Source organism: Chionomys nivalis, chromosome 1, assembly GCF_950005125.1.
Source record: "Chionomys nivalis chromosome 1, mChiNiv1.1, whole genome shotgun sequence".
Classification (NCBI taxonomy): Eukaryota; Metazoa; Chordata; class Mammalia; order Rodentia; family Cricetidae; genus Chionomys; species Chionomys nivalis.
Genome location: NC_080086.1, coordinates 117,419,186 through 117,444,326, shown reverse-complemented (window position 1 = coordinate 117,444,326; position 25,141 = coordinate 117,419,186). Strand labels below are relative to the sequence as shown.

At 41.7% G+C, this 25,141-nt stretch overlaps 1 protein-coding gene across 3 annotated transcripts in view; it reads left to right on the top strand.

Annotated features, from left to right (window-relative positions):
- Positions 1-725: 725 nt before the first annotated feature.
- Foxn2 (forkhead box N2) overlaps positions 726-25,141 on the top strand; it is a 49,285-nt gene continuing 24,869 nt past the window's right edge. Inside the window, exons 1-2 of one of the 3 annotated variants that reach the window (XM_057779403.1) lie at positions 726-888; positions 23,076-23,626. In XM_057779403.1, the coding sequence (XP_057635386.1) occupies positions 23,090-23,626 (537 nt within the window). In that variant the 5' untranslated portion in view covers positions 726-888; positions 23,076-23,089. Of the gene's footprint in view, positions 889-1,089; positions 1,135-1,560; positions 1,621-23,075; positions 23,627-25,141 lie in introns of those variants that run through there. The other 2 variants (XM_057779411.1, XM_057779420.1) reach the window with 2 other exon arrangements.

The window sequence follows — 25,141 nt, the reverse complement described above, 5'->3', positions numbered from 1 at the left end:
GCACTGTATCTGTAAAGGCAATACATGTAAAGCCCTCATTACTATCCAAATTAGTGAGGACTCTAAATTTTGTTTTGCTTTTTGTTTATTTGCGACAGTCCCATAATAAGTGTTACTTTAGTAAAAAATTTTGATCTGATTACAAAATCCACGTGTCCCCCTAAAACAAACAAAAAAACCCGTGCTACAAGAGTTTCCATTGCGTTTCAGAGAGGAGCTTAACGCTATCTCCAATACAGCTTTCTGATCCCTCCAACACTTTGAAAGCCTGACCAATAGTGACAAGTCTTAGGGGAAATGGAACGAACCCAGGGCTGTGCTGGCCGTCGCAGCAGCCCGGCACACTCGTCGCAGGAGGACACCCTCGCTCGTCCCGCGCCAGCCCGTCCACTCAGCATCCGCGCCGCGCCTCCGTAGCCCTCCCATAGGTCCTTCCGGGACAGGCGAGGGCTTTTCATTTTCCCGCCCGCTCGGCCCCTCTTCGATACCCAGCGTCCCCACCCGGCCTTCCGAGCCCGCCCCGCCCTTCCGGACGCCACCTTCCCCCACCCTCCTTGAGGGCAGCCCGGAGGGGGCGGCCGCCGCCCAGCTAGCAGGCGGGAGGGGAGCCTGGGCGGGCCGCGGGAGGCGGGACGGAAGGAGGGGCGGGGCTAAGCGCCTTGGCGCCGCGTTGCCATGGCAGCGGGGCGGGGAGGAGGTGGAGGAAGCGGGGGGGGGGGGGGGGATGTGGTGCTGCGGCGGCCGCCACCGCAGCTGCCGCTGCCTGCTCGCGGCTGGGTGTCCCGGAGGCGGCTCCTGGGAGCCGCGGGAGCAGCTGCGGTGCTCTGCCATATTGTGTCTGGTCCGGCCCGACCCCCGCCTCCCTTTTCGCAGCGGCTTGAGCTGACGGTGAGTTCCCGGGGCCGAGTGGCGCGGGCGCGGAGGCAGCGCGTGCGGCCGGCGGCGCAGGGCGTGGGGCGCGGAGGTGGCTGTCCCGTGACGCGCCGGGACATTTTTTTTTTTTTTTTTTGTCCCGTGAAGAATTGGCGCCCGGCGGGGGGGTGTTCCCGGCGCGCGGCTCGGGCGGAGCGTGGGTTCCCGGGGGTGTGGAACTGAGGCGAGCACGGCCCCGTGAGGAGTTGAGTTTCTCCCGAGGTAATGACCGTCCGGAGGGGGCGTCGCGCGGCCCAAGCCACAGTGGGCAAGCCCACAGGACAGCTGGGGCGCGCTCGGCTGAAGCCTGCTACTGGGGAGTTGCTCCAAGCACCCGGGGAAGCTGCGCCACGTCGCCGATCGGAGCGGGACGCGCGCGGCGTGGAGTCCGGGTCCGGCCCCGGACGGGATGGCTGGGCCCGGCGGAGGAGTGCCCAGGAGGAGCGGGGCGCGACCCGCGTGAACTTCGGGCGCGGGGGCCCGGATGTGGGGTGGTCGACCCCGGCTCTGCTCCTCGCCGCCCCTCGGGCTGGCGCCCCCGGGGGTAGCTGGCCGGGTGGGTTGGGACTTGGACTGTTGAAGCATTGCAATATGGACACTTCCTGTTCGCCATCTCCTCTGGGGCCGAGGCTACTTCTGCCCTTGGGTTCTCGGCCCCGACGGAAGAGGTCCGCGGTGCTCGACGGCCTTGAGCTTGGGAGCTGGCCGGTGAGCAGCGGCCAGTGGCCTGGAGCCCAGCACCCGGAGGGAGAAGGGGGGAGGTAATCCATGTGCGAGGTGCTCTCTCTTCACTCCAAACTCCGCCCCAGGCTGCCCTCTTGCATTTAAAAAAAAAAAAAAAAGCCTCTTCCCACCGCACCTCAGGCGAATTGGGGTGCTGTTTTGTAGGAAAACCGCACTCTTGTACTTGGTTTCTGCTTGAAAATCTTCCTTTTCATCTTATAGGTGATGCAGGGTGGGGTGGGGGGAGTCCTAAGTACAGATAAATGACAAGACTTTTTTTTCCTGCTCGCAGCAACTCCAATGTGAGCGGTTAATTATTTCCAGGTTAGTTGGTGCTCTTTCTCCTGTCTTCTGCTTGTGACAGCCACGTGGCCGGCTGAGTGCAGTAGAGTGCCCTAGCGGCCAGAGGGCTTGAGGCTTCTCCGGTAGCAGGGGCTTTGTAATGGTTTAGTCTTGGTCTCCGCTTCAGATATCCCTTGGTGCGCTGATACCAAAGCCAAACCGACCGAGTCTAGGTGTTGCACCTGAATCGTCCAGTGGTTTTACTTTGCGTTTCTGGTAAAGTGTCTATGAGCAGTTCTGCCGTTCTCTGCAGCTTTGATGAGTCATAAATTTCATCAGTGTTAGTTATCTCAGTGATAGGAGTAGAACGGCATCTTGACTCTCGAGTTTGAATTTTAAAACCATTAACGAGAGCTTCCAGTGAATGTGAAATGATCACATTCTGGTGTTGTTTTGAGTTTATAAAAAATAATTTATTTTCTTTTTAAATAGATTAGCAATGAAAATACCTTTTCAGGGATAAATACCAGTCTGATTTGTATGCAGTCAAATTTGGGATGTTAGTTAATATGAAAAGAATTCATCTTAAGTCGAAAATTACTTTTTAGAATATATAAAGGTGAAAGGGAAAATAAAGTTATAAAAATAAACTTTTGGAGAGTAAATTTTTAAAATGTCTGTACATTCCTAGATACCAATACGTCATATTTTGATTGCTTTGACAATTTTTTTGTTTCTGTTACATGTTTCTATTATACTTAGTTTTACTTGATTGCTGAGCCATAGGAAGGAAACACCTTAGATTTGTAAAGAATTGTGAAGAGAAATCATTCCAACTCTGTATACTGGAATTTTGATTATTCTGTAATGATTGTGCAGAGTGAAGTTAATGAAGGTATTGAAGAGGTGCTGTAGGGCTTGCTACTGTAGAGAAGAAAACGGAACTGAAAATGAGTGTGTGCTGACCCCTGCGAGCAGTGCTTGTTGAGAAAGCAGAGTAAATGAACTGAAGAGGTAGACATTTCTGTAAAGCCAAAGACCAAAACCATGTGCTGCAAGTTAGAACTTAGGTCATTTGTGATGAGATCTAATAGTACTCAAACTGGAAGTCCTCCCTCCTCCCTCCCTCTCTCTCAGTGTGTGTGTTTTGAAAAGGCTCCCCCTACCCCCAATGTGGTCCTGATTTTGAAATTAGAGGGACCCTCCTGCCTCACTGTCTTTTGTTGTTTTGAACCAAGGTATCTGTATTTAGCTCTGGCTGGCCTGGAACTTGCTGTAGATCAGGCTGGCCTGCCTCTGCCAGAGATCCACCTGCCTCTGAATCTTGAATGCTGGGATTAATAGTGTGCACCACCATGGATGAGCGCATGTGGTTTTGTCGTGATTGTTTGAGCCAAGGTGTGTAGATAAGGACAGCTTTAAACACCTGACCTGCCTGCCTCCCAGGAGCTGATGTTACCGTGTACACCAACCACACTTGGCTTATGTGGGTTTTGTTGCTGTGTATTTCAGCAATTCAAAAGAATGAGTATTTTTAAAATAATTTTATTCTTTAAGAATTTCATACAGTGAAACTCCGTAGAACCAATCCCACCTCTATACCCACGCAAATTCATATAATCTTTTTTTTTTTTTTTTTTTTTTTTAAAAACCCAAGAATGGTTTGGGGGTTTGTTTGGTTTGGTTTTTTGGGTCAAGGCTTCGATTGTGTAATTTAATAATTGGGTTTTATGTAAATACAAAGGTCTTCGAAAAACAGCTTTGAGAGTTCAGGGCTTTACTGTTTTAGAGAAGAAAAAGATACCTAGATCTGATCTTTTTCTTGGGTTGCGAGGAAAGTTCACAGCTGAGACATTCTGGAGCTAACTGTATGAGGGTAGGAGCTGCAAGAAGCCGTGGAGGGAGATTGTAGGCAACTTGGATGGAGAGGCCTCCGGGAGAAGGAAGGCTATCACCTTCTAAGGGGGAACTGCCTTGCTGCCTCCATGACCCTCCCACAGATAATGTCACCCAAATGGCCACACCCTCTTATTAAAACTCAACCATGAATATGAGTTTTTTCTTAACTTTCACACTTTGGTTCCAGTCTTCTTCCATCTTAATGTTCCACTGTTGTGTAGAAACTTAGTTATTTACCCCTCAGTGTGGTACTACAACTTACTTTATATCTATGTTGACAATAACTGATTATTGGTTGGAAATATACCTGGACATTCAAACTTTAGGTCTAACTAAAATGCTGATTGCTCTGTGAGCCTTGGAATCATAGACTTCTAGACCCATCTTTACTTTCAACTGTAATTTCTTTTCCTTCTGTAAGAGCATATAGCTATAGCATTCTCTACTGCCTCTTGACTTAACAAAATAAAAAAATAAATATTGGGTAGCCATGTGTCAGCCTGTATTATAGGAGGAGTGAATAATACTGACCAAGAGGAATTCCTTCATGTTTCACTGTCTTTTAGCTTTTGTCACCCTAGATTATAGGCTTGACCACCCATTAGAGCCTTATACTCTCTAGCTAGTCTGAATAAAGAAAAAGTAGGATTTTGTGTATGAGGTGTGAAGATAAATAGATCTGTCTTTAAAGGTGTGAAAGGAACCAATTCTGAACTTACATATGGTCTGTCAGTAACCATCCTCTTTAACTTCAGTTACTTTTTCCTTTAGTAATGCTCTCCCCAGTTCCTCCCATATGGTCTCATTTCCTCTAGGAAGAGGGTGCGGGTGCAGGCTGAGTCTGTGGCGGCAGCTGGTGGTGTGAATTTTCATAAGGACAGTAACTGAAGTGCTGAGGACTAAGAAGCTGCTTGGGAAGCTAGAGCCATGGCTTTGCTTTGGTCACATGGAGTCTGTAATGAACACAGTGTCAGTGCTGATGGCTCTACTACAGCAGAATACTGTCACTTCCTTGTCACCAAACAGACCGGAAGAACATTTATCCTCATTTAATTTTTATTTAAACACACTGTAAGAACAGTTTTGCATGTACAGGAAACATGCAAAACCCTCACCCAGTTTCTCCAGTTGTTGGTACAGTGTCACAATTAAGGAAACAGGTTTCCTCTACATTACTATTAAATGTGTTATTCAGAATTCTCTAATTTTTCTCTAGTGTCCCTTTTTATACCATAACTACAGTTTTTTCAGGCTTTGATGACATGACAGCTTTAAGACCTAATCAGAAATTTATAGATGTCCCTCAGTTGAGATTTACCTGATGTCCTTCTCATGATGAGACCTGGCTTACAGGTTTAGGGAGGAAGGTAAAGTGTCTTAGAGTATATTAAGAGTACCTTAGATAACCTTCATCACTGATTATGATCTGTTTGTCAGATTTTATTATGTGTGTGTGTGTGTACACGATCTTATCCACTTCTCCATACCCCATACCATAGCAGATCTACTTGGGAAGTAAATATTAAGTATATTTCATGCTCACAGGCCTTGACCCAATTTTGATTGATTTTTTTCAAAAATTTCCTTCAACCTAATTTTCCTTTACATTAAAATAAAATTAAACCTGGACCAGTGCTTTTGAGCCTCTACTGAATTTAGGTGGTAAGACTGGGGTTTCAAGCAAGAAAGACATCGTTTTACCCCAGGAGTATATTTGATTCAATCATAAAGTAGGATTTACTGTCTTACTCTGTGTTCTTATTTCATTAAGATTTATAAATACAAAGTTACTAAAACCATAAAAGTCTAAATAAAGCTCTTTAAATGGCTGTTTGTAAGCTGTCATAAAAGTTTAGTATGTGCGCCATAAAAATAGCTGTCCTTTTGCTGTCAGCAGTTTCATTCTTCTAAATTACACTGAGAAGTTACCACAATAGTTTTAACTGTTGTTCTGGTGTGTGTGTTTGTGTGTGTGTGTTTTGAAAAGGCTCTCACTATGTGATCCTAGCTGGCTTTGAAATTGGAGTGACCCTCTTGCCTCTGCACTTTTGAGACAAGGTCTCCTATGTAGCTTTGGTTGGCCTAGAACTTGCTATGTAGATCAGGCTGGCCTGCAACTCCTAGAGAGCCTATTGTGTACTGACGCTGGCCTTGAACTCCTGATCCTCCTGTTTCGACTTGCCGCTGAGTGCTGGGATTACAGGTGTATGCTACCATGCAAGATGTTTTCAGGTGTTAAAGAAGGTAAAAATTTTCTTGCCTCTTTAAATGTTTTTATTTTGTGTGTGTGTGCACACATTCCTGAGGCGGCCAGGAGAGGGTGTCAGATCACCTGGACCTGGAATTACAAGTAGTTGTGAGCTGCCCAGTGTGGTTGCTGAGAATTGAACCCTCCTCCTCTGCAAGAGTAGCAGACACTTTTAGCCACTGAAACATCTCTCCAGCACATCTTGCCTTCCTGATAGTTTGTTCCGTATCCTGTGCATTTGGTTCTTTTGTCCCCCAGAAGTCTGTTTGGTTTGTTTGAGAAATGATTCTAAATTGATGAGTGAAAATACATGTCTGGGAAGACACATGGGGAAGAACGGGCACATGCACAGAGGCCAGAGGACAGTTTGGGGGAATTGATTTTCATGAGTCAAATTCAAGTCCTCGGGACGTGACAGGTGCTTATACTGGATGAACCATCTTGCTGGCCCTCTTTTTCTTTTTCTTTTTGTTTTTTTTTTTTTTTTTTCGAGACAGGGTTTCTCTGCAGCTTTGGTGCCCATCCCGGAACTAGCTCTTGTAGACCAGGCTGGCCTCGAACTCCCAGAGATCCGCCTGCCTCTGCCTCCCGAGTGCTGGGATTAAAGGCGTGCGCCACCACCGCCCGGCTGGCCCTCTTTTTCTTAAGGCAAGATCTAGTTGTAGATCCAGACTGGCCCAAATTCACTGCTTAACCCTGGTCTCTAACTGTTGAGTCTCCTGCTTCAGTCTTCTGAATGTTCGGACCACGGGTATGGAGCCTCATACCCAGCTTTGAAATTCTTCCTAAATTGTATAAATAATCTTTAATTTGCGGATTCGCTGCGTAGAATGTTAATACTAGGTTTTTGCAGTGATATGGTGCTGCTAATAGAGGTCTCCACACACACACACCCTGACATAGGGTTTCTCTGTGTAGCTCCAACTGGCCTGGAACTCATAGAGATCCATCTGCCTCTGTCTCCTAAATAGTGGGATTGAAGGTGTATGTTACCATGGGTGGCTAATATAATTATTTTGAACTTTGTATATGACCTTAGAAGTAAGGAACTTAGGAAACTAATAAAAACATATCATTGTGGTTTATCTAAAAAGAAGGAATACAAATAAAAGTGGGAAGACATTTCTTTTAAATTAAGATTTTACTGCACTGTGGCTTTGTTTCATCGTTAAATGTTCACATGAATGAACTCCCAACCCCAACCTGCACACACCTAAATCAGCGTGTGGGATCTGGATATACAGGTGGCTATGAACCACCTGACATGGGAACTGAACCCATGTCTCCTGGAAGAACAATATGAGCTTTTAACTGCTGAGTCGTCTCTCTCCAATCTAAATGCTCCTTTCTTTTATGCTTACTGAACATTTATTAATAATTATAGCAATAATTTCTACCCCTTATTAATTGTCTACTGTGTCTTGGCAATAATATTTTGCTGCTAGATACATACATGAGTATATAATTTCCAGCAACAGCTCTGCAGAGTTGTATTTTTGCATATATAAGAAATAAATAATGAGAAATTATGTAAATTTAGTGCTGGGTATTTGAACACAGATCTATCATAGTAAAAGTCCATGTTTTCTTTGTATTACAGTCTGAAGTCTTTTAAGAAAATGGGTTATTTGTCAGAATGAAATGCTTGCATATTGATCTGTTCCAAGCAGGAGCTGTAAAGAATGCTTGATAGAGAGACTTATTTACATGCCTCAGCTGGCGGGAATACCGCTGCTTTCTTGTTCCTGTGAGCTAAATAGTGGGTGCTGCTCCCTGGGACTCGGGAGGTTCAGCTATCTGTCAGGCTGTGTAGGTGAGTTGGTGGCTGGTGGGCTTGCTTGACTCCACATCTCTCTGTTCAGTTACCTAGCATGACATTCTGTTATAATTATTTTTTAAAATATTTGCTCTAAATGGTTACAGTTTTGCTAGAGCATAAAAATGAATACATTGTATCCTGCCTACACTGATTTATAGCATAATGTCTGTCTTCCTTCTTCCCTTCCCAGTTCTGTATTTTTTGAGGCAGGGTGCCACAAAGCTCAGGCTGGCCTTGAACCTTAACTGCAGGGAAAGGCTGACCTTAAAACTTCTCTTTTTTCAGTGTACACCTTTAATCCCAGCACTTGGGAGGCAGAGACTGGTGGCTCTCTGTGACTTTGAGGACAGCCAAGACTGTTACCCTGTCTCAAAACAAAACAAAACAAAAAGTGCAACACCAACAGAAACTTGTTTTTCAGGTGTTGGTATTATAGGTATTTATGGTTTCCCCTATGCTACATGCTAGAATCAATGTAAAGAATTGTATCCAGCATTTTGCAATAGTGTTGCTTTTAGTGTAATAACTGAGGAAAAGTAGTTGCTTTTATTTAGACAGTCGGGCCCCGTCGTCCTGCATGTCTTATACAGCCGCCCACCTGTACTCATTTATTGCCTACTTGGCCATGGGAGTCTCTTCAGCTACCTTCCTAACACTGTTCTCTGTGAGGTGTTTTGAAAGCGGGCTTTGGGTCTTTCAAAGATGGTTTCTGCCGGTACTGAGGAGGATGGATTGGAGGAATGTGAGCCAAGCCTGGTCAGAATGGTAGTGCCATAGAGCAGGTGAGCTCTCCTTTCTTCTGAAGCTGTAGTGCTTTGCCTTTCTCGGGGCACTAATTAAAATGTTCTGTTATGGTGATCTCTGTGTCCCTTCAACTAAATTGAAGTACCTTGTTGTGATACTCACTTGGTAATACTTGTTGAATTTTTATTGGCTTTTGAGACTCTCCTGATTATGTCTCAGAAATAAATGTTCTTGGCTGTCTTAACCAAAAAGATATGTTTTACATATCTTAAAAGTTTGCACTTTGGTCTACAAATAAAGGCCAGATCCTTCTAAACTGTGTTATACTTGAGGAGCAACAGGTAGCACTGTAGACTTAGAGCCATCACACTGCCAAACATGACTAAATATTATGGGACAGTCAGTCTCTTGGTATGCCTTCTCATTTTATTAGACTATTTTAGAGATTATTCCAAAAAAAATGTTATCTGTGTTGTAGAGAGAAATGTAGATATAGAAACCTTTTGCGGCAAATACATGACTTATGAGTCGCTGTGAGGCCAGCCCCACATCACCTTCCCAGTAGGGACTTGAATTTGCCAGCAGGAAGCCCCTCAAGACTTTTAATCACAGTGTCCTTACTTTTTCAGGTGGCTGGGGGTACCTTGTCTAGTATGCACTAGGAGACCCTAGATCCCATCTCCAGCACACTGACTTTGGGGTTTTGCTTGAGACAGAATCTGGCTATGTTACATAGTCCTAAATTAGACTTGGACTCCTTCTGCTTTGGCCTCTAGTTGCTGGGATTACATGTCTGTCTTTAAAAGAAAAAAAAATCAGGTTTGTGTTTAGCATTTAACTTGTCTTCCTCATTTCCCACCCCCATCTTGTTCATTAACTCTTTCATATTATGTGTCTCCTAAGGTTGCATGTAACATATTCATTTCTTTTCTTGTAATTTCTTAACATGAGCTTTTATTTTTGGATCTTTTCTCCTCTTTCCTTTTATTTAGTATTCTTGAACTCTTGTCCCTTCATTTTTAAGCTCTTTCATTTCTACTTATGCTACTTTTCTTTTATGGCTTGTATGGTTTTTTGTTTTTAAACTCATTTTGAAATCTTTGGTTTATTTTATGAGTATTGCCTGAAAAAGCCAGAAGAGGATATTGGATCCCCTGGGACTAGAGTTACAGATGGTTGTGAACCACTTGTGGGTACTGGAACTTGAACCCTGTCTTCTTCAAGAGCAGCTCTTGCCCGTAAACACTGAGCCCCCTCTCCAGGCCTTTGTGTTTTGAGACAGGGTTTCACTCTTGCCCTCCCTGGCCCAGAACTTGAGCCGACCTTCTACCTGCCTTCCTAGTGCTAAACTTAAAGAGGTGCTGTAGCAAGCAAGCCAACTTTCTGAGTATTTTATTTTCAAATATGCTTTATTATCTAAAAGGTTGTAATTTTACTTGTTTTCAATTATAACTTTATTTAGGATTGTATCAGTATTCTAGCCATATGAACTTTCTCTAAATTTCCAGGAGATGACTTTGATAGGTTGGACTACATGAAGTTTTTCCTGCTGTATTTATTTATCTATCACTAAAGTTTATGAGGATAGGCTTCTAAAAGTTCCAAGCACTTTACAAAATTTGTTTGGAGGCAGGGTCTCACTGTATAGCCCTGACTGTCCTGAAACTCCCTATGTAGACAAGCTGGATTCAAATTCACAGAGATTTGCCTGCCTCTGCCTCCCATGTGCTGGAAATCCAGCTTTCTCCCTCTCCCCCTTTAAAAAAATACAGTATCAATTTTCCTGCCTCAGGCTTAGTGCTGATATTGCAGGTGTGCCACCATGTGTCATTACTCTCTGGACTATTTCTTTGCTTGACCCTCTTCTCTCCAGTTTTATTTCCATTCCATACTATATACTAAATGTGGGCTCTGTCCTGGAAGAGAGCGCCAAGGCTCCATTTTAAGAGTTTAGACAGATAGAGCAACCGTGGGCATGTGTCACTTGACCTCTTTTTATTGGAGCCTGCTTAGCACTGACAAATTGTTCCCCTGGGGCTTCCCAGGGAATGCCTATTGGTTGGTGTGTTTCTCTTGCCCTCTCTTATTTAGACACCTTTAAATAAAGGCTATGGCCATTCTTTCAGTCCTTTGTTTTTCGGGTTTTGTTGTATTCGGTGAGTTAATGAGTTTGGGGATCTGCAGTCTAGTTGTCTAGTTGCTTGTTTTGGCGGTGGTGCTTGGGTTGAAACTAGGGCCTTGCACATGGTGGGCAAACACTCTAATCCGCAGCCGCACTCCCGGCCTTTAGCTGCTGCCTTTGTGTGATGATTGTGAAGAATCAGAAATTGACTGCACTAGAGCTGCTGCCCCGCATAATCCTCTCTAGCATTATTTTAACTTGAAATGAGCACACTTTTTTGTCCTAAAGCCTGGTGACTCCTTTTTCTCTAAAATTAGTACCATTTAATCTTTTTACAGTAATTTATATATCAAAAAGCTCCACATTAATTTTTTTCTGTTTCTTCTTAATTAAGATAGCATTTGAGAATCTAGCAAAGGTTCCCAGGGAGAGGTGACCCTAGGATTATTTCTTTTTCAGATGTTTTCTTGATTGCCCTACTTGTTTGTTTTTGGTTGGTTGTTTTTTGTTTTTTTTTGTTGTTGTTGTTGTTGTTTGCTTGCTTTCTTTTTTTTTTTTTTTTCCGTGAAACCAGGTTTCTCTATGTAGTCTTGGCCACACTGTAGATCATGCTGGCTTCAAACTCAGAAAGATCCAACTACCTCTGCCTCTCGAGTCCTGGATCAATGCCACCACTGCTTAGCTGCCCTAGTTCTTAACACTATTTAGTAGCTAACCCTCATGGTATAGAACTAGGCACATTGTAAAGGTATAGAGATAATTGGATATAAATAGCTCAATATTGATGGGTTAGTGTTTGGGGGAACTTGTTGGATTTTATGTATTCAGAGATTATTTGACTCAGATGTGCTTGCACATAGTCCTAGATATTTGAGATGCTGAGGCAGGAAGATCACTTAAGTCCAACAGTTGAAGGCTAGCCAGAGCAGCATATTGAGACTGGATCTTAAAATAGCTAGGGGCTGAGAGATGACTCAGTGATTAATAGCACCTACTGCTCTTGCAAAGGACCAATGTTTGATTCCCAACGCCCACCTCAGGTGGCCCACAACTCCTTGTAATTCTAGCATCCAGGGTTCTGATGCTTCTGGCCTCCCTGGATACCAGCACATGCACAAAACTCATACACAGACACATAATTTATTTTATATTATTATTATTTTGGTTTTTCGAGACAGGGTTTCTCTGTGTTGTTTCGGAGCCTGTCCTGGAACTAGCTCTTGTAGACCAGGCTGGTCTCGAACTCGGAGAGATCCGCTACCTCTGCCTCCTGAGTGCTGGGATTAAAGGCGTGCACCACCCCCATCCAGCCACAGACACATAATTTAAAATGAGATAAATCTTTAAGAATAGATAAGAGATAGTTTGAAAATACGAGTTGAGTGATCAGAAAGCTAATGGAGACTCTTTTGTTCATTTATTTCAAGACAGGGTTTCCCTGTGTAGCCCAGGCTGTCCTGGAACTTGCTTTGTAGACCAGGCTGGCTTTGAACTCTGCCTCTGCCTCCCTCATGCTGGGATTAAAGGTTATGAGTTGCCACTGCCTAACATGAGAATTCTAATTTAAAAAAAAAATCAATTTGCCAGGTGATGGTGGCCCACATCTTTAATCCCAGAATTCAGAACTCGGGCAGAAGCAGGTAGTGAGAGTTTGAGAACAGCCTGATACACAAAAAGAGTTCCAGGACAGCAAGAGCTGTTACACAGAGAAAACTTGTCTTGAAAAACCAACAACAGCAAAAAATCCTTTTATTTGTATGTTTGTGAGTGTGCACATGTTTGTACCTGCAGAGGCCAGAATTGGGGGGCGATCTCCTGGGGCTGGAGTCATAGAATGTGAGCTACTTGACATGGGTGTTGAGAACCACTCCTAAAAGCAACATGTACTCTTAACCTCTGAGTTGTCTTTCTAGCCCAATGGAGAGTTCTTTTTATGTTCAGAAGTACAAAGAGACTAAATTGTATAAAGATTGGCTGACATGTCAGATACTTGCTATCTGTTAGGAATCAGCTGTATCCAAACAGTTGTAGCACAAAACATCCCCAGTGCCACAATTGAAATGAAGAGCATAGATTCTTTTAGACATAGGTTCTACTTAGATTCATGGTTGCAGAGGGAATGTGGGGAGTAGGAATTGGCTTTTCTTGAGAGGTAAAGGGTAGCTCAAGTGATCTGGCTTGGAGGAAAAGTGCCTTTACCCCCTGAGCCATCTTGGGAGAGTCCAGTTCTATTTAAAAATTATATTCCAGTGTTCTGCCTGTATCTCTCCCGCTCATCCTCCTTCCCTCCCTTTAGATAGAGTTTTCCAAGTGTTACTTAGTGCTGCAGTACAGTTCTGTGGTGGAGCTCTTGCCTCCACAAGAAACCTTGACCAGAATACCCCTTAAAGGAGAAGAGAAATTTGGCAAGTGCCATTACAAAGCACAATGGGAGACAGTGCCAAGCAGACTGACTGTTCTGTACTTGGACGGAAAATTGCTCAGCCTTGACTCTTGTTTCACAGTTTGATGAATATATCTCCTTTGTTTAGCTGAAATAAAACATAAGGTGACAGAGTTTGGGTGTGCTTTTCCCTTTGTACGTCTCATCTAGTTGGACAGCAAGGTTATACCTGAGGAATTCTGTTTAGTGATGTTGAGTCTATTGTCTTCAGTTTCCTTTCTCTGGTTAGCAATTTGTCCGACTTTATCTGAATTAAGTACCTTAAAGGGTATAGAACTTTAGTGTTTGTAAAACAATCCAGTGTCTGTTGTTTCTCTTGCATTACTTACACTAATAACCAGTAGAGGAATAGAGTAAGAGAGATGGAGAGTCTCTAATAGAGGTTTAGGTAGGAATTAAAGGAGGAATTGCCATTGTTAGGCTTTTCTATGCTGTATGTGCACATGTGTGTGCTGGTTTCTACATCCAGAGGCCACAAGTGGGTGTTGGGTATCTCATTCTTTCATTTTCTGCTTTATTATTTTAAATCATCTTGGGACTAGGCTGGTAGTGAGAGAATCCTATTGATTCTCCTGCCTCACACAGTTCTAAGGTCTTAACAGGCATGTGTGGCCATACCTGTCTTTTTTTTACATGAAAGCTAGGGATTTGAACTCAGGTCATCATGCTTGCACAGAAATCACTCTTACCCATTGAGCCGTCTCCCCAGCACTGCTCTCGTGTTGCTCCAACTGGCCTTGAACCACTAATCCTCTTGCCTCTTCTTAAGTGCTGGATTACAGGTGTCTTTGAAAGATGATAGTTAAGTAGACAATCCAGGAGTTAAAAGTTGTAGTAGCAAGCTTACAGAGAAGTGGCCAGTAAGCACTTGATCAGGATTAGTATAGTTCGCATTTACTTCAGGAGCATTATTCATCCTAAGGATGTAGTTACTGAGTTGGCTATATTGATGACAGCCCTTTGCACTGACAGAGTAGTGAAGGCAGGGTGGCACCTAGGGCAGAAGCGAGCATGGACTCCAGCGCACTTACACTGAACTGCATACCACTTAGTCACCCTGTATCTGTTTCCACATATAAAAGAGAACCCAATAATAATCACCGTCTGGTAGGGATGTTGCAAAGCTCGTGAGTTTTTGTAAAGATTTTGAAATGACACCTACTAATGAGCATCAACAAGTGTTCTTTTGTTCTTGTAATACATACACACATGTACATTTATCTACAGGAAAGCCAGTTAATATTTAAATTTGAGTGTGTGTGTTTAAAGACAGCGTCTTGGTTTGTTGTATAGACCTACCCTAAACTCTTCTGCTTTGGTCCTAAGTGCTATGTGCTCAAAGGTAGCACACACCACCTGAATTTCAGTTTCGATTACTACTTAGAGTATTCTAGAAAAATTGGATTATACCATTTCTCAGATACCAAAGTAACATAATAGCAGAACTGTTGGAAAGAGGTATATTAAACCATTTTGGGTGTGGTGGTTTGTGTATTTGATTGTGGGAGAGAAGAAGGGTCTCTCCCAAGTCTGGGTGTGAGACCGTTCTTATGGTTTCAGGCTGAAATGCGGAGGACACACAGCAGATGCTGTAGTTAGGTGTGCTGCTATGTAAAGCACAGACATGCAAGGCAGCTTACTTTAGGGACATGGTATCACAGTTCCTGTGTGTTGGGATTTCCATTGAAATATACTACATTTTTAGTAGTCTAGGTAATAAAGCATGTAGAGTAGATTAGTTCCATGATTTAGATAATAGTAAACATTTTCAAATTGTTTTGTTTTTAATTAAAAAAAACAGAAGCATCCACTTTCCTTGTTAGTCTGGGGGACACTTTTTATTCAGTTGAGGTTTTTTTATGGTATATATTCTAAATTTTTATTTTGTTCAATATTGAAGTATGTGTATATGGGAGGGAAGGGGGTTTGCACAAACCAGGAAAGGATGTAGAAGCTCCCTGAGGCTGCAGTTAAGGCAGTTCTAAGCTACCCAGTATGGGCGCTCGGAATCAAACTCAGTCATCTGGAGGAGCAGTGTAACTGCTGAGCATTCTCTCTGGCCCTGTGATAATGTTGGTTTTTTGAAACAGGGTCTCACTATGTAGCCTGACTGGCCTAAAACTCACAGAGATCCACCCACCTGTCCCTCCTGAGCCCTGAGTTTAAAAGGATTAAAGTCTATATCACTATATTGGGCCCCTGTGGTATTGGTTTTTGAAATCATTATTTATGGGTAAATCAGGGATTTCTTGTCATAAACATTGTGGGTTTTCCCCCTCTAATTTAATAGACCTTAATAATACTTGAGGCTCTTAATGTTTATATTTTAAGAACATTTTTAATTAAATTTTTTGCTTTATGTTTATGTGTATTTTGCCTAAATGTATATCTGTGTGTACCACATGTGTACCTGGTACCTACTGGAGTCAGAAGAGGGCATCCAGTGCCTGTAACTGGAGTTACAGATGGTTGAGCTGCAGTCATGTGGGTCCTCTTAATGGCAGAGCCATCTCTCTAGCCCCTCTACCATGCTATCTCACTGATAGAATTTGCCCTTGACTTTAAAGAGGAAGTCAGCCCATAGACGAATGAATATGTGGTTTGTTTAGAAGTCTAGAATTTTAAACTAGGAGCTGCAGTGTGAAAAGCTGAATTCTTCTACAGAACTTTACTCTTCTACGGACTCTCAAATAATGCGTCTCTTTACCTTCCTCAAGAATCTCGTGGCTCTGGAGACACCTTGAAACTATGTGTAGGAATACCATGCTGTGTGCAAATTATTTACACAGATGTGGAATATAATCTCAAGGTTGCAGAATGTACCTGACTGAATTAGGAAGAGAAAAGAGTAGATTTAGAGAGAAGCTGCCAAACAGCTTTTTTCTTTTTCTGTTTTTAACATTGTTGAAAGGTGTGTTGTTGTTGTTTTCCACTCAGTTTTCTTTCTTTTCCCCTCATTTCAGAAGCAGTTTCTCCTTGAGAACTCTGTCCCCCTTCTCTTAACTTGAAAATGCGGCGGCACACATTATTTTTGTTGTTCAGAGACAATGGATCACATGCTGTATCACTAAATCTGACCGGGAGGCAGTTTTATCCCTGAGTTGTCCTGGATACATGACATTATGTAGCATTATGATCAAATATACATCTTTGTCCTGTACATTTGGGATTTAAAAATCTATTTTATCTATTCTATGTGTGTGTATGTATACCTGAGGGTATCTATTATACCACATGCATTCAGGAATATGAGAGATCTAAGAGCACATTGGATCCCCTGAACTGGAGTTACAGGTGCTTGTGGGTAATGATTCAAACCTGGGCTTCTACACTGTACATTCTAACAATTGAGCTGTCTCTCTAGGACTACATTTAGGATTTTAAATCTGTCTTCTAATCTCAGAATTAGGTGTTTTGGAATGGGCACGATTTGTAATATAGAATCTTAAAGAATGTAATGTAAATCTGTAGGAAAAAATTGGGACATCGTGTGATCCCTGTCTTAGTTGCTGTTCTATTGCTGTGAAGAGACACCTTGACTGATAAGAGAAATCATTTAATTGGGGGCTTGCTTACAGTTTCAGAGGTTCTTTATAACCGTGGTGGGAGCATGGCTGCATGCATGCGGGTGCTGGAGAAGTATTTGAGAGCTACACCATGATCGCAGAGAAGGAGCAGGAGAGTGAGCTAGTGGGAACTCCTAGAGGTCCTGCCTCTGTCTCCGAAGTGCTGGGATTAAAGGTGTGAGCCACCGTACCAACCACAAGCGTCTTGATAATAGATGGATTTTTTTCACTTGATACAAATTGTGAAAGAGGACAGAAGATTCTGACTTGAATATGAATGAATATTATTCTGTACATTTTTATATAGCTGTTTTCATTATATCATATATTGTATTAGTTCCTATCTTCTTTTGTTTCTGAGATGTTAATAAGTAAAAACTTAAATTTGTTTCTAAATTTCTTAAGGTTGTAGTTTTTTAATGACTTATTTTATATGTATAAATGTTTGCCTTCGTTGTGTGTTTGTGTGTGTGTGCCATGTGTACCTGCAACTGGAGCTACAGGTGGCTGTGAACCTCCATGTGGGTTCTAGGAACTGAACCTGACCTTAGGCAGAAGCAGCAAGTGCTCTTAACTTGTCTCTCCAAGATGTTTCTCCGGTCTATTTTCAAAATTCCCTTATGTCTTAAGAATGTTGGCATCGGGCAGAACTGTTGAGATATTAACAATATACTGAAAGTTCTGAGATTAAATTATTTTACCACTTAAATCCCAGAGGTCAGAAGAAGGGTTCTGTTAAAGTGATGGGGTTGGCAGAATCCAGTCATAAGTGCAGTGAGTGAAACAAACAGAATCCGGAAGTTAATGTTGCATTATGAGGAAGTTGGGAAACAATGATTGCGGCACCTTCAGAGATGTCCTGTGGTCAGCTGCTGTGCCTGGTGGGTCTCATTGGTATGAAGAAGAGACATATGTAGTAAATCTTTTTCAAAGTTTCAAAATTTAAAAAGTCACTCATTAATTGATAAACTAATCTGTGTTATAGAAAGCTTTGTGATAGAATGGGCTAGCAAGAGGTGGCTTTTGATTTGGCCTTGAGTTTTCTGATAAGTCCATGAATTGACTGTGTGTGTGTGTATGTGGGGGGAGCGGGGGGGGGTAACTACTAAAAATAATCTAGCATAACATTTTCCTCAAAAACTTTGAGCTTGCCGGGCGGTGGTGGTGCACGCCTTTAATCCCAGCACTCGGATGGCAGAGGCAGGCGGATCTCTGGGAGTTCGAGGCCAGCCTGGTCTACAAGAGCTAGTTCCAGGACGGGCACCAAAGCTACAGAGAAACCCTGTCTCGAAAAAACAAAACAAAACAAAAAAAAAAAACAAAAAAAACAACAACAACAAAAAAAAAACCACTTTGAGCTTAAGTTTAAACTATAGAAATAAATATATTTTAAAAAATTTGGAGGACTAACAAAGTCCTTTACCAAATCTGTAATATAAACAGCTTTTCAAATAAGCTCCCCTCCAGTTTTTACAAGTCCTTTAGTTTCAGTTACTGTTTCAGATAGTGGACTCCACTGGTGACGGAAGAGGTAACTGCAGTGTCTCTATTGCAGGATATGCAAGTTAGCTCTAATCTTTAATGATGCTTCAGATATTTGTGGGGGAGGTTGAGGAAGAGGGACGGTTGGGGCTTAGTTGTACATGATACAATTTTATATATTTTTAGACAGAAATAAATGTTGATTTTTGTTGTTGTTGTTGATGGAGAGAGGGTCCCTTTGTTTGCCCCGGTCACCCGGCTAACTTACACCCGAAATAATCACACAGAAACTGTATTAATTAAAACACTGCTTGGCCATTAGCTCTAGCCTCCTATTGGGTAACTCTCACATCTTGATTTAACCCATTTCTATTAATTTGTGTTCACCATGAGGTTGTGGCTTACCAGGAAAGATTTAGCATTTCTGACCTGGCGTCTCCTTGGTGGCTCTCTGTCTCTGCTTTCTTCCTCCCAGAATTCAGTTCTGTCTCTTCCGCCTCCCTAAGTTCTGCCCCATCAGGCCAAGCAGTTTCTTTATTGATTAACTAATGAAAGCAATACATAATACAAAAACACAAAGGCTGCAAGTCTTGCTAAGAAGATGCTCATCTACAGTGTCGTCCCAGCATTTTCAGCTTTGCTTGCTATGTATTAACTGTAATGCTGAGGCATATTTGCTGCCATTTATACTCCATTCCAAGATAATGGCTGTTACAGTTCATATCAGCTTGGTAATGTGCCAGCATTGTAGCAGATCTGGAGGACACACATCACCCATATAGTGCAAACATAAGACATCACAAAAATTTATGAACCAAAAGATTATAGACCTAATAAAGGAATTTTTATAAAAACCGTATTTGCCCCATCTAAATTAGTTTCTGAGAGATTTTGCTTTTTGAGTGCATGCTACGTTAATGTGCTTGGGTTACCTGTAGCAGAGAGGCACAGCCCAGCACTGCTAGCAGCAGCCCAGCGAGTTCTTCTCTGCTTGATGGTCTCTACTCAGGTGAAGACTGACCGTTGTTTGCACTGTGGGTAGGGTTTTCAGGAGAGTTTATTATCAGACATGAGGAGCCACAGCTTGTACCCCCGTTTGATAATAAGTTCATTAAATATTAAGACAGGGAGATGTGGGGTGAGGAGGAGGCAGTAAACAATCCCAAAACAGGCTTCTCAAGATAATCACTTTTAGGTGTCTTACAATGTCTGTTTATATAGTCCCAGTGGCTTAAATGATGTAATTTATAAGGCTTAAACATTAATCAAAGCTTAGACCTGAAGTTTAAATATTAAGTAGAAATGTATGAGCTGGTTTACTATTTTTCTTTCAGATTTTTTAAAATTTTATTTTATTGATATTTATTGAGCTCTACATTTTTCTCTGCTCTCCTCCCTGATCTCCCCTCCTACCTTCAACCCTTTCCCAAGGTCCCCATGCTCCCAATTTACTCAGGAGATCTTGTCTTTTTATACTTTCTACTTCCCATGTAGAGTAGATCTATGTAAGTCTCTCTTAGCGTCCTCATTGTTGTCTAAGTTTTCTGGGATTGTGGTTTGTAGGCTGGCTTTCTTTGCTTTATGTTTAAAAACCACATATGAGTGAGTACATGTGATAATTGTCTTTCTGTGTCTGGGTTACCTCACTCAAAATAATGTTTTCTAGCTCCATCCATTTTCCTGCAGAATTCAAGCTGTCATTTTTTCTGCTGTGTAGTACTCCATTGTGTAAATGTACCACATTTTTCTTATCCTCATCCAAAAAATGGTTCTCAGTTATCTCCACTTTAATTGATGGCTAGCTGACATGTAAGGTGTTTAGTATATACTATCTGGCCCTGAAAATATTGGCTGGTGTTATCACTAATTGAGGAATTTAGTTGTGGCTCCCAGGATCCAAATAGACAAGCTCCATAGTTCTTGAAATAGCCTGCAGACTGTTCTCTAAGCAATCTGAAGCTTTGCAGGTACGTCTCCCATGTCAGTTAAGTAAGCATGAGCACTCGAATAGGTAATAAGCTTTAGAAATGAGACATCTTTCTGTACATTAAAAATGAATTAAACAAACATTAGTTCTTTTACTTCCCTTTGGTCATTTATGCTCTTAGGGGAGTAGTTTTTTAAGTATATATAAAAAGCAAAATGGGTTGGAGAAATGCCTCAGCGGTTAAGAGCACTGACTACTCTTCTAAAGGACCCAGTTCAATTCCCAGCACCCACATGGCAGCTTACAACTGCCTGTAACTCCAGTTCCAGGGGACCTGACACCCACACACAAACATACATGCAGGCAAAACACTAATGCTCGTAAAATAAAAATAAATAAAATTTTAAAAAGAAGGGGAGGAGGGAGAGAGAAAGAGAAAGAAAAACACCACTGGGTGGTGTTGGCAGTGCTTGGGAGCAGAGGCGGGCGGATCTCTGAGTTCAAGTCCAGCCTGGTCTACAGAGTGAGTTCCAGGACAGCCAGAGATACACAGAGAAATCCTATCTCAAAAAAAGAAAAGAAAAAAGAAAAATATCATTTGAGAAACTAGAAATGCAAGAGCAGCTTCATGATCAATACAGTGCAGTTTAAACTTCCTGTGAGAATGTCAGAGATGAGACATGCTAAGGGTGAGGTGATTGGGGATGCGGAGTTCAAGTACTGGATTTTTTTTTTTTAAGAAACAGCAAATGTTTACCGAATTTAACTCAGCTGATAGTGAATTTAGGGAATAAGAAATGTTATTTTGTTGAAATTGTAGAAGAAGAAAGTGGTGGCTACCAGATCCTGTAGCGGGGAAGGCACAGGACTATTAGAGGGTGCAGAGTTGCGGTTGCGCAGGAGTAAATTCTAGTTCTCTCTCCTACAGTGCTGTGACTAGTTAGTGAAAACGTGTCTCAAAGCTGTTGAAACATGTTAAGTATGTTCTTGCCGTGGAGGTGATTTATGTTATTTATGTTGGGGTGTGCGTGCATGTGTGTTCTGCAGCACAGTTTCATTACATTGTCCTGGCTTTAGGGTTTTATTGCTGTGAAGAGACACAGTGACCACAGCAACTCTTTAAAGGAAAACATTTCATTGTGATGACTCGTTTACAGTTCAGAGGTTTAGACCATTATTGTCATGGTGGGACATGATGGCATGCAGGCAGACATGGTGCTCGAGAGGGAACTGAGAGTTCCACATCTTGTTCAGGCAGCAGGAAATGGTCTGAGATCCTGGGTGTGACTTCAGCATATATGAGACCTCAAAGCCTGCCTCCACAGTGACCCACCTCCTCCAACAGGACCATACCTACTCCAACAAAGTCACACCTCCCAATAGTGCCTCTCTCTAAGACGTTATGGGAACCGATTCAAGCTACCACACTGGCTGACCTAGAATTTGTGATGTAGACCAAGCTGTCATTGAACCTGGAGTCACTGTCCTGCCCCTGCCTCCTAAATGGAGAGATTTTAGGAATGCCCCATCTTGTCAGCTAATTAGCCTGTTTTAATCATTCCACAATGTATACATGTGCAAGTTTATATAATTAATCTGTGTCAATTAAAAATAATTTGAAAAAATTTTTTTCTTTAGTAGGATATATGAAAACAAAACTGGGTTACTTTTTTAAACTTTATTTTATGTGTCGAATGTTTTGCTTGCATGTATGTGTGTGTACCATGTACCTAGTAATCTTAGAAGTTAGAAGAAGGCAGTGGATCCTTTAACTGGAGTTATGGATGATTGTGAACTACCATGTGAGTGCTGGGAATTTAACCCAAGTCCTGTAAGATCTTATACTGGACCATCTCTCTAGTCCTAGAAATGATTTTTTTTTTTTTTTTTTTTTTTTTTTTTGGTTTTTCGAGACAGGGTTTCTCTGTGGTTTTGGAGCCTGTCCTGGAACTAGCTCTTGTAGACCAGGCTGGTCTCGAACTCACAGAGATCCGCCTGCCTCTGCCTCCCAAGTGCTGGGATTAAAGGCGTGCGCCACCACGCCCGGCTAGAAATGATTTTTTTTATGGTAAATTTTTTAAAATTTGGAGATTTACTTGAAATTATTGTTTGAACATTGTTTCAAATTTTAGTATTTTAAAGATTGAGCAGTATGTATGACTATTACAGTAAAATAATATAGGTACTTAGGATAAATTAGAAGTCATTAAGTTTATTCATATATGGAAACAGCTACAGCTACATACTTGCCACTGCACGCCCGTGGAGGTCCAAAGACAACTTAATAGGCACTGATTCTCGGAGCTGAACTTGGGTTGTTGCACTTGGAGTAAGCACTCTTTGTCCACCATACCATCTCACCAGCCCCATTTTTTAACAGGAACTACGCCCTATTTTTTAACAGGAACTACAACAGTTATTGTGGACTGGAAACTTTACTGTTTATGCTATATTGCATAATTTGTCTTATTATTACTCATACATGTGATGCTGTCAAGTTATGTTTTATTTACTGTTTATTATTCATTGTTTCAGATAATATAAAGCAACTACTTTTGCATACTTTATAACTGCCAAAACTACGTTGTATTTAAATATTATATGGGAAGCTGAGTGTGGTGGTGCACACCTTTATTATTCCCAGTACAGAGGAGGCAAAGGCATGAGGCTCTCTGAGTTTGAGGAGAGCCTCATCTACATAGTGAGTTCCAGGACAGCCAGAACTACAAATAGAGACCCTGTCTGAAAAATAATAAAGAAAAACCCAGTTATTTATATTTATTTATTGTTTGTGTGGCATACTCAACTACAAATTTTTTTTTGATTTGGATGTGTATATACAAATGTTTATTTCCTTTTCCCAGAGTTTAAGATTTATATTAATTTATAACTTTTTCTTTAATTGCAGAACTATATGAGTAAATGGGTCCAGTAATTGGAATGACTCCAGATAAGAGAGCTGAGACGCCAGGAGCCGAGAAGTTTGCAGGACTAAGTCAGATTTATAAAATGGGAAGCTTGCCTGAGGTTGGGGATGCTGCAAGACCAAAGGCCACTCTAGTGGGCACTGACTCAGCAGATGACGAACTCACAAACTTGAACTGGCTTCATGAAAATAGTAATCTTCTAACAAACTTCAGACTTGGAAGTGAAGGTTTTCCAATGGTTAGTCCGTTGTATGACATAGAGGGAGATGATGTGCCGGCCTTTGGACCGTCCTGCTACCAGAACCCAGAGAAAAAGTCAGCAACTTCAAAGCCCCCGTACTCCTTTAGTCTTCTCATTTATATGGCTATTGAACACTCTCCAAATAAATGTTTGCCAGTCAAAGAAATTTATAGCTGGATTCTGGACCGTTTCCCATACTTTGCCACCGCACCCACAGGCTGGAAGAATTCTGTTCGACATAATCTATCCCTGAATAAATGTTTTCAGAAAGTGGAAAGGAGCCATGGCAAGGTCAGTATTGATAAACATCACTCTGTGCGATGGGGGAATTGATACAGGTCCATGAGAGATGGGGAAACCAAGGGACGCGAAGCCCAGTTAGGTTAGTTTGAGATTAATTGTCTTCATCATTTGCTTTAATTTATGATGCTTTAAAATGTCTTGGTGTTGAGAGAAACTTGTTCTTTTGAATGAGCCTTCCTCATCCCATTATCCACCCCTCACCCCACCAGGAGTTGAAACTATGCTATGTTAGGTAAGCATTCCACTGCACGGTATCCCCAGACTACCTGAGTTGTTTTTGTTTGTTCCTTTCTTTTTTGAGGGTGTGTATGTCTCATTTTAAAAAGATTTTATTTATAATTGTTCGTGTTTCTGGGTTTGTGCATGAGTATAGTGTCTTCAGAAGTCATAACAGGATATTGAATTCCCTAGAGCTAGAGTTACAGGCATTTGCGAAATGCCTAATGTGGGTGCTAGGAACTGGATTTGAGTTCTTTGGAAGGGGTAACGCATGCTTTTAACCACTGATTCATCTCTCGAGTCCCATGGAGTAGATCCCCCTTAATTTCTACAACTATATCAGTATATATGTCCTTTTTATTCCGTTTAACAATCTATCTCATAAAGTATAGCTCATTTATATTAAATAATATGACAGGTATTATTTTTAATTTGCTTTTTTTCTCTGTTGTAATTTTTAAAACTTACTTTTTAAATTTGCTTTTAAAAATATGTTTTCTGTAGATAAAGAAGGTATATAAAAACACTGGTATATTCTGTATGAGTGAGAAAGGGAGACAGGCAGAGTGGAAAGAAACACTGAACATGAAGGTTAGTGAATGTCATAGTAAGTTACTTGCCCTTCAGTTCTGAGGTCAGGACAAGGCTATGATAAGGTTTTCCTTTATTTCATTTGTGATATGTACATTGTTGTCCTGAACATGTCTCTATTCAAGGAGGGTCACACTTAGTACTGCATTTGGATATAGTTTCTTTCTTTTTTTTGGGGGGGGGGGGGGCAGGATTTATTTATTATGTATGTATACAGTGTTCTGTCTGCTTGTGTGCCTGCAGGCCAGAAGAGGGCTCCAGGCCTTGTTACTGATGGTTGCGAGCTGCCAGGTGGTTGCTGGAAATTGAACTCAGAACCTCTGGAAGAGCAGTCAGTGCTCTTAACCTCTGAGCCATCTCTCCAGCCATAAAGTTTCAATAAAGATGCAGTTTTGAGCAGTCTTAACACTTGCCTCAACACTTGTCTGAGTCTGCTGATTTGGTTTGACATTGTGTTGTAAGGTAAAACTAGCTTTAGGAATTCATTTTCCTTGATTTATAGAATTCATATTTGCTTAGATTGATTTGCTTTACCCTTAACTTTTTAAACATTTTTAAAAATTTTTTTCACTGTCTTTTTAGTTTAGTTGTTTTTTGGGTAATTTCATCATTCCCAGGGCTTCACTTAGCATCTGGATGCTAATGACTCTTAAGTTTGTCTCGTAAAGGCCAGACTTAATTTGCAACTAATTG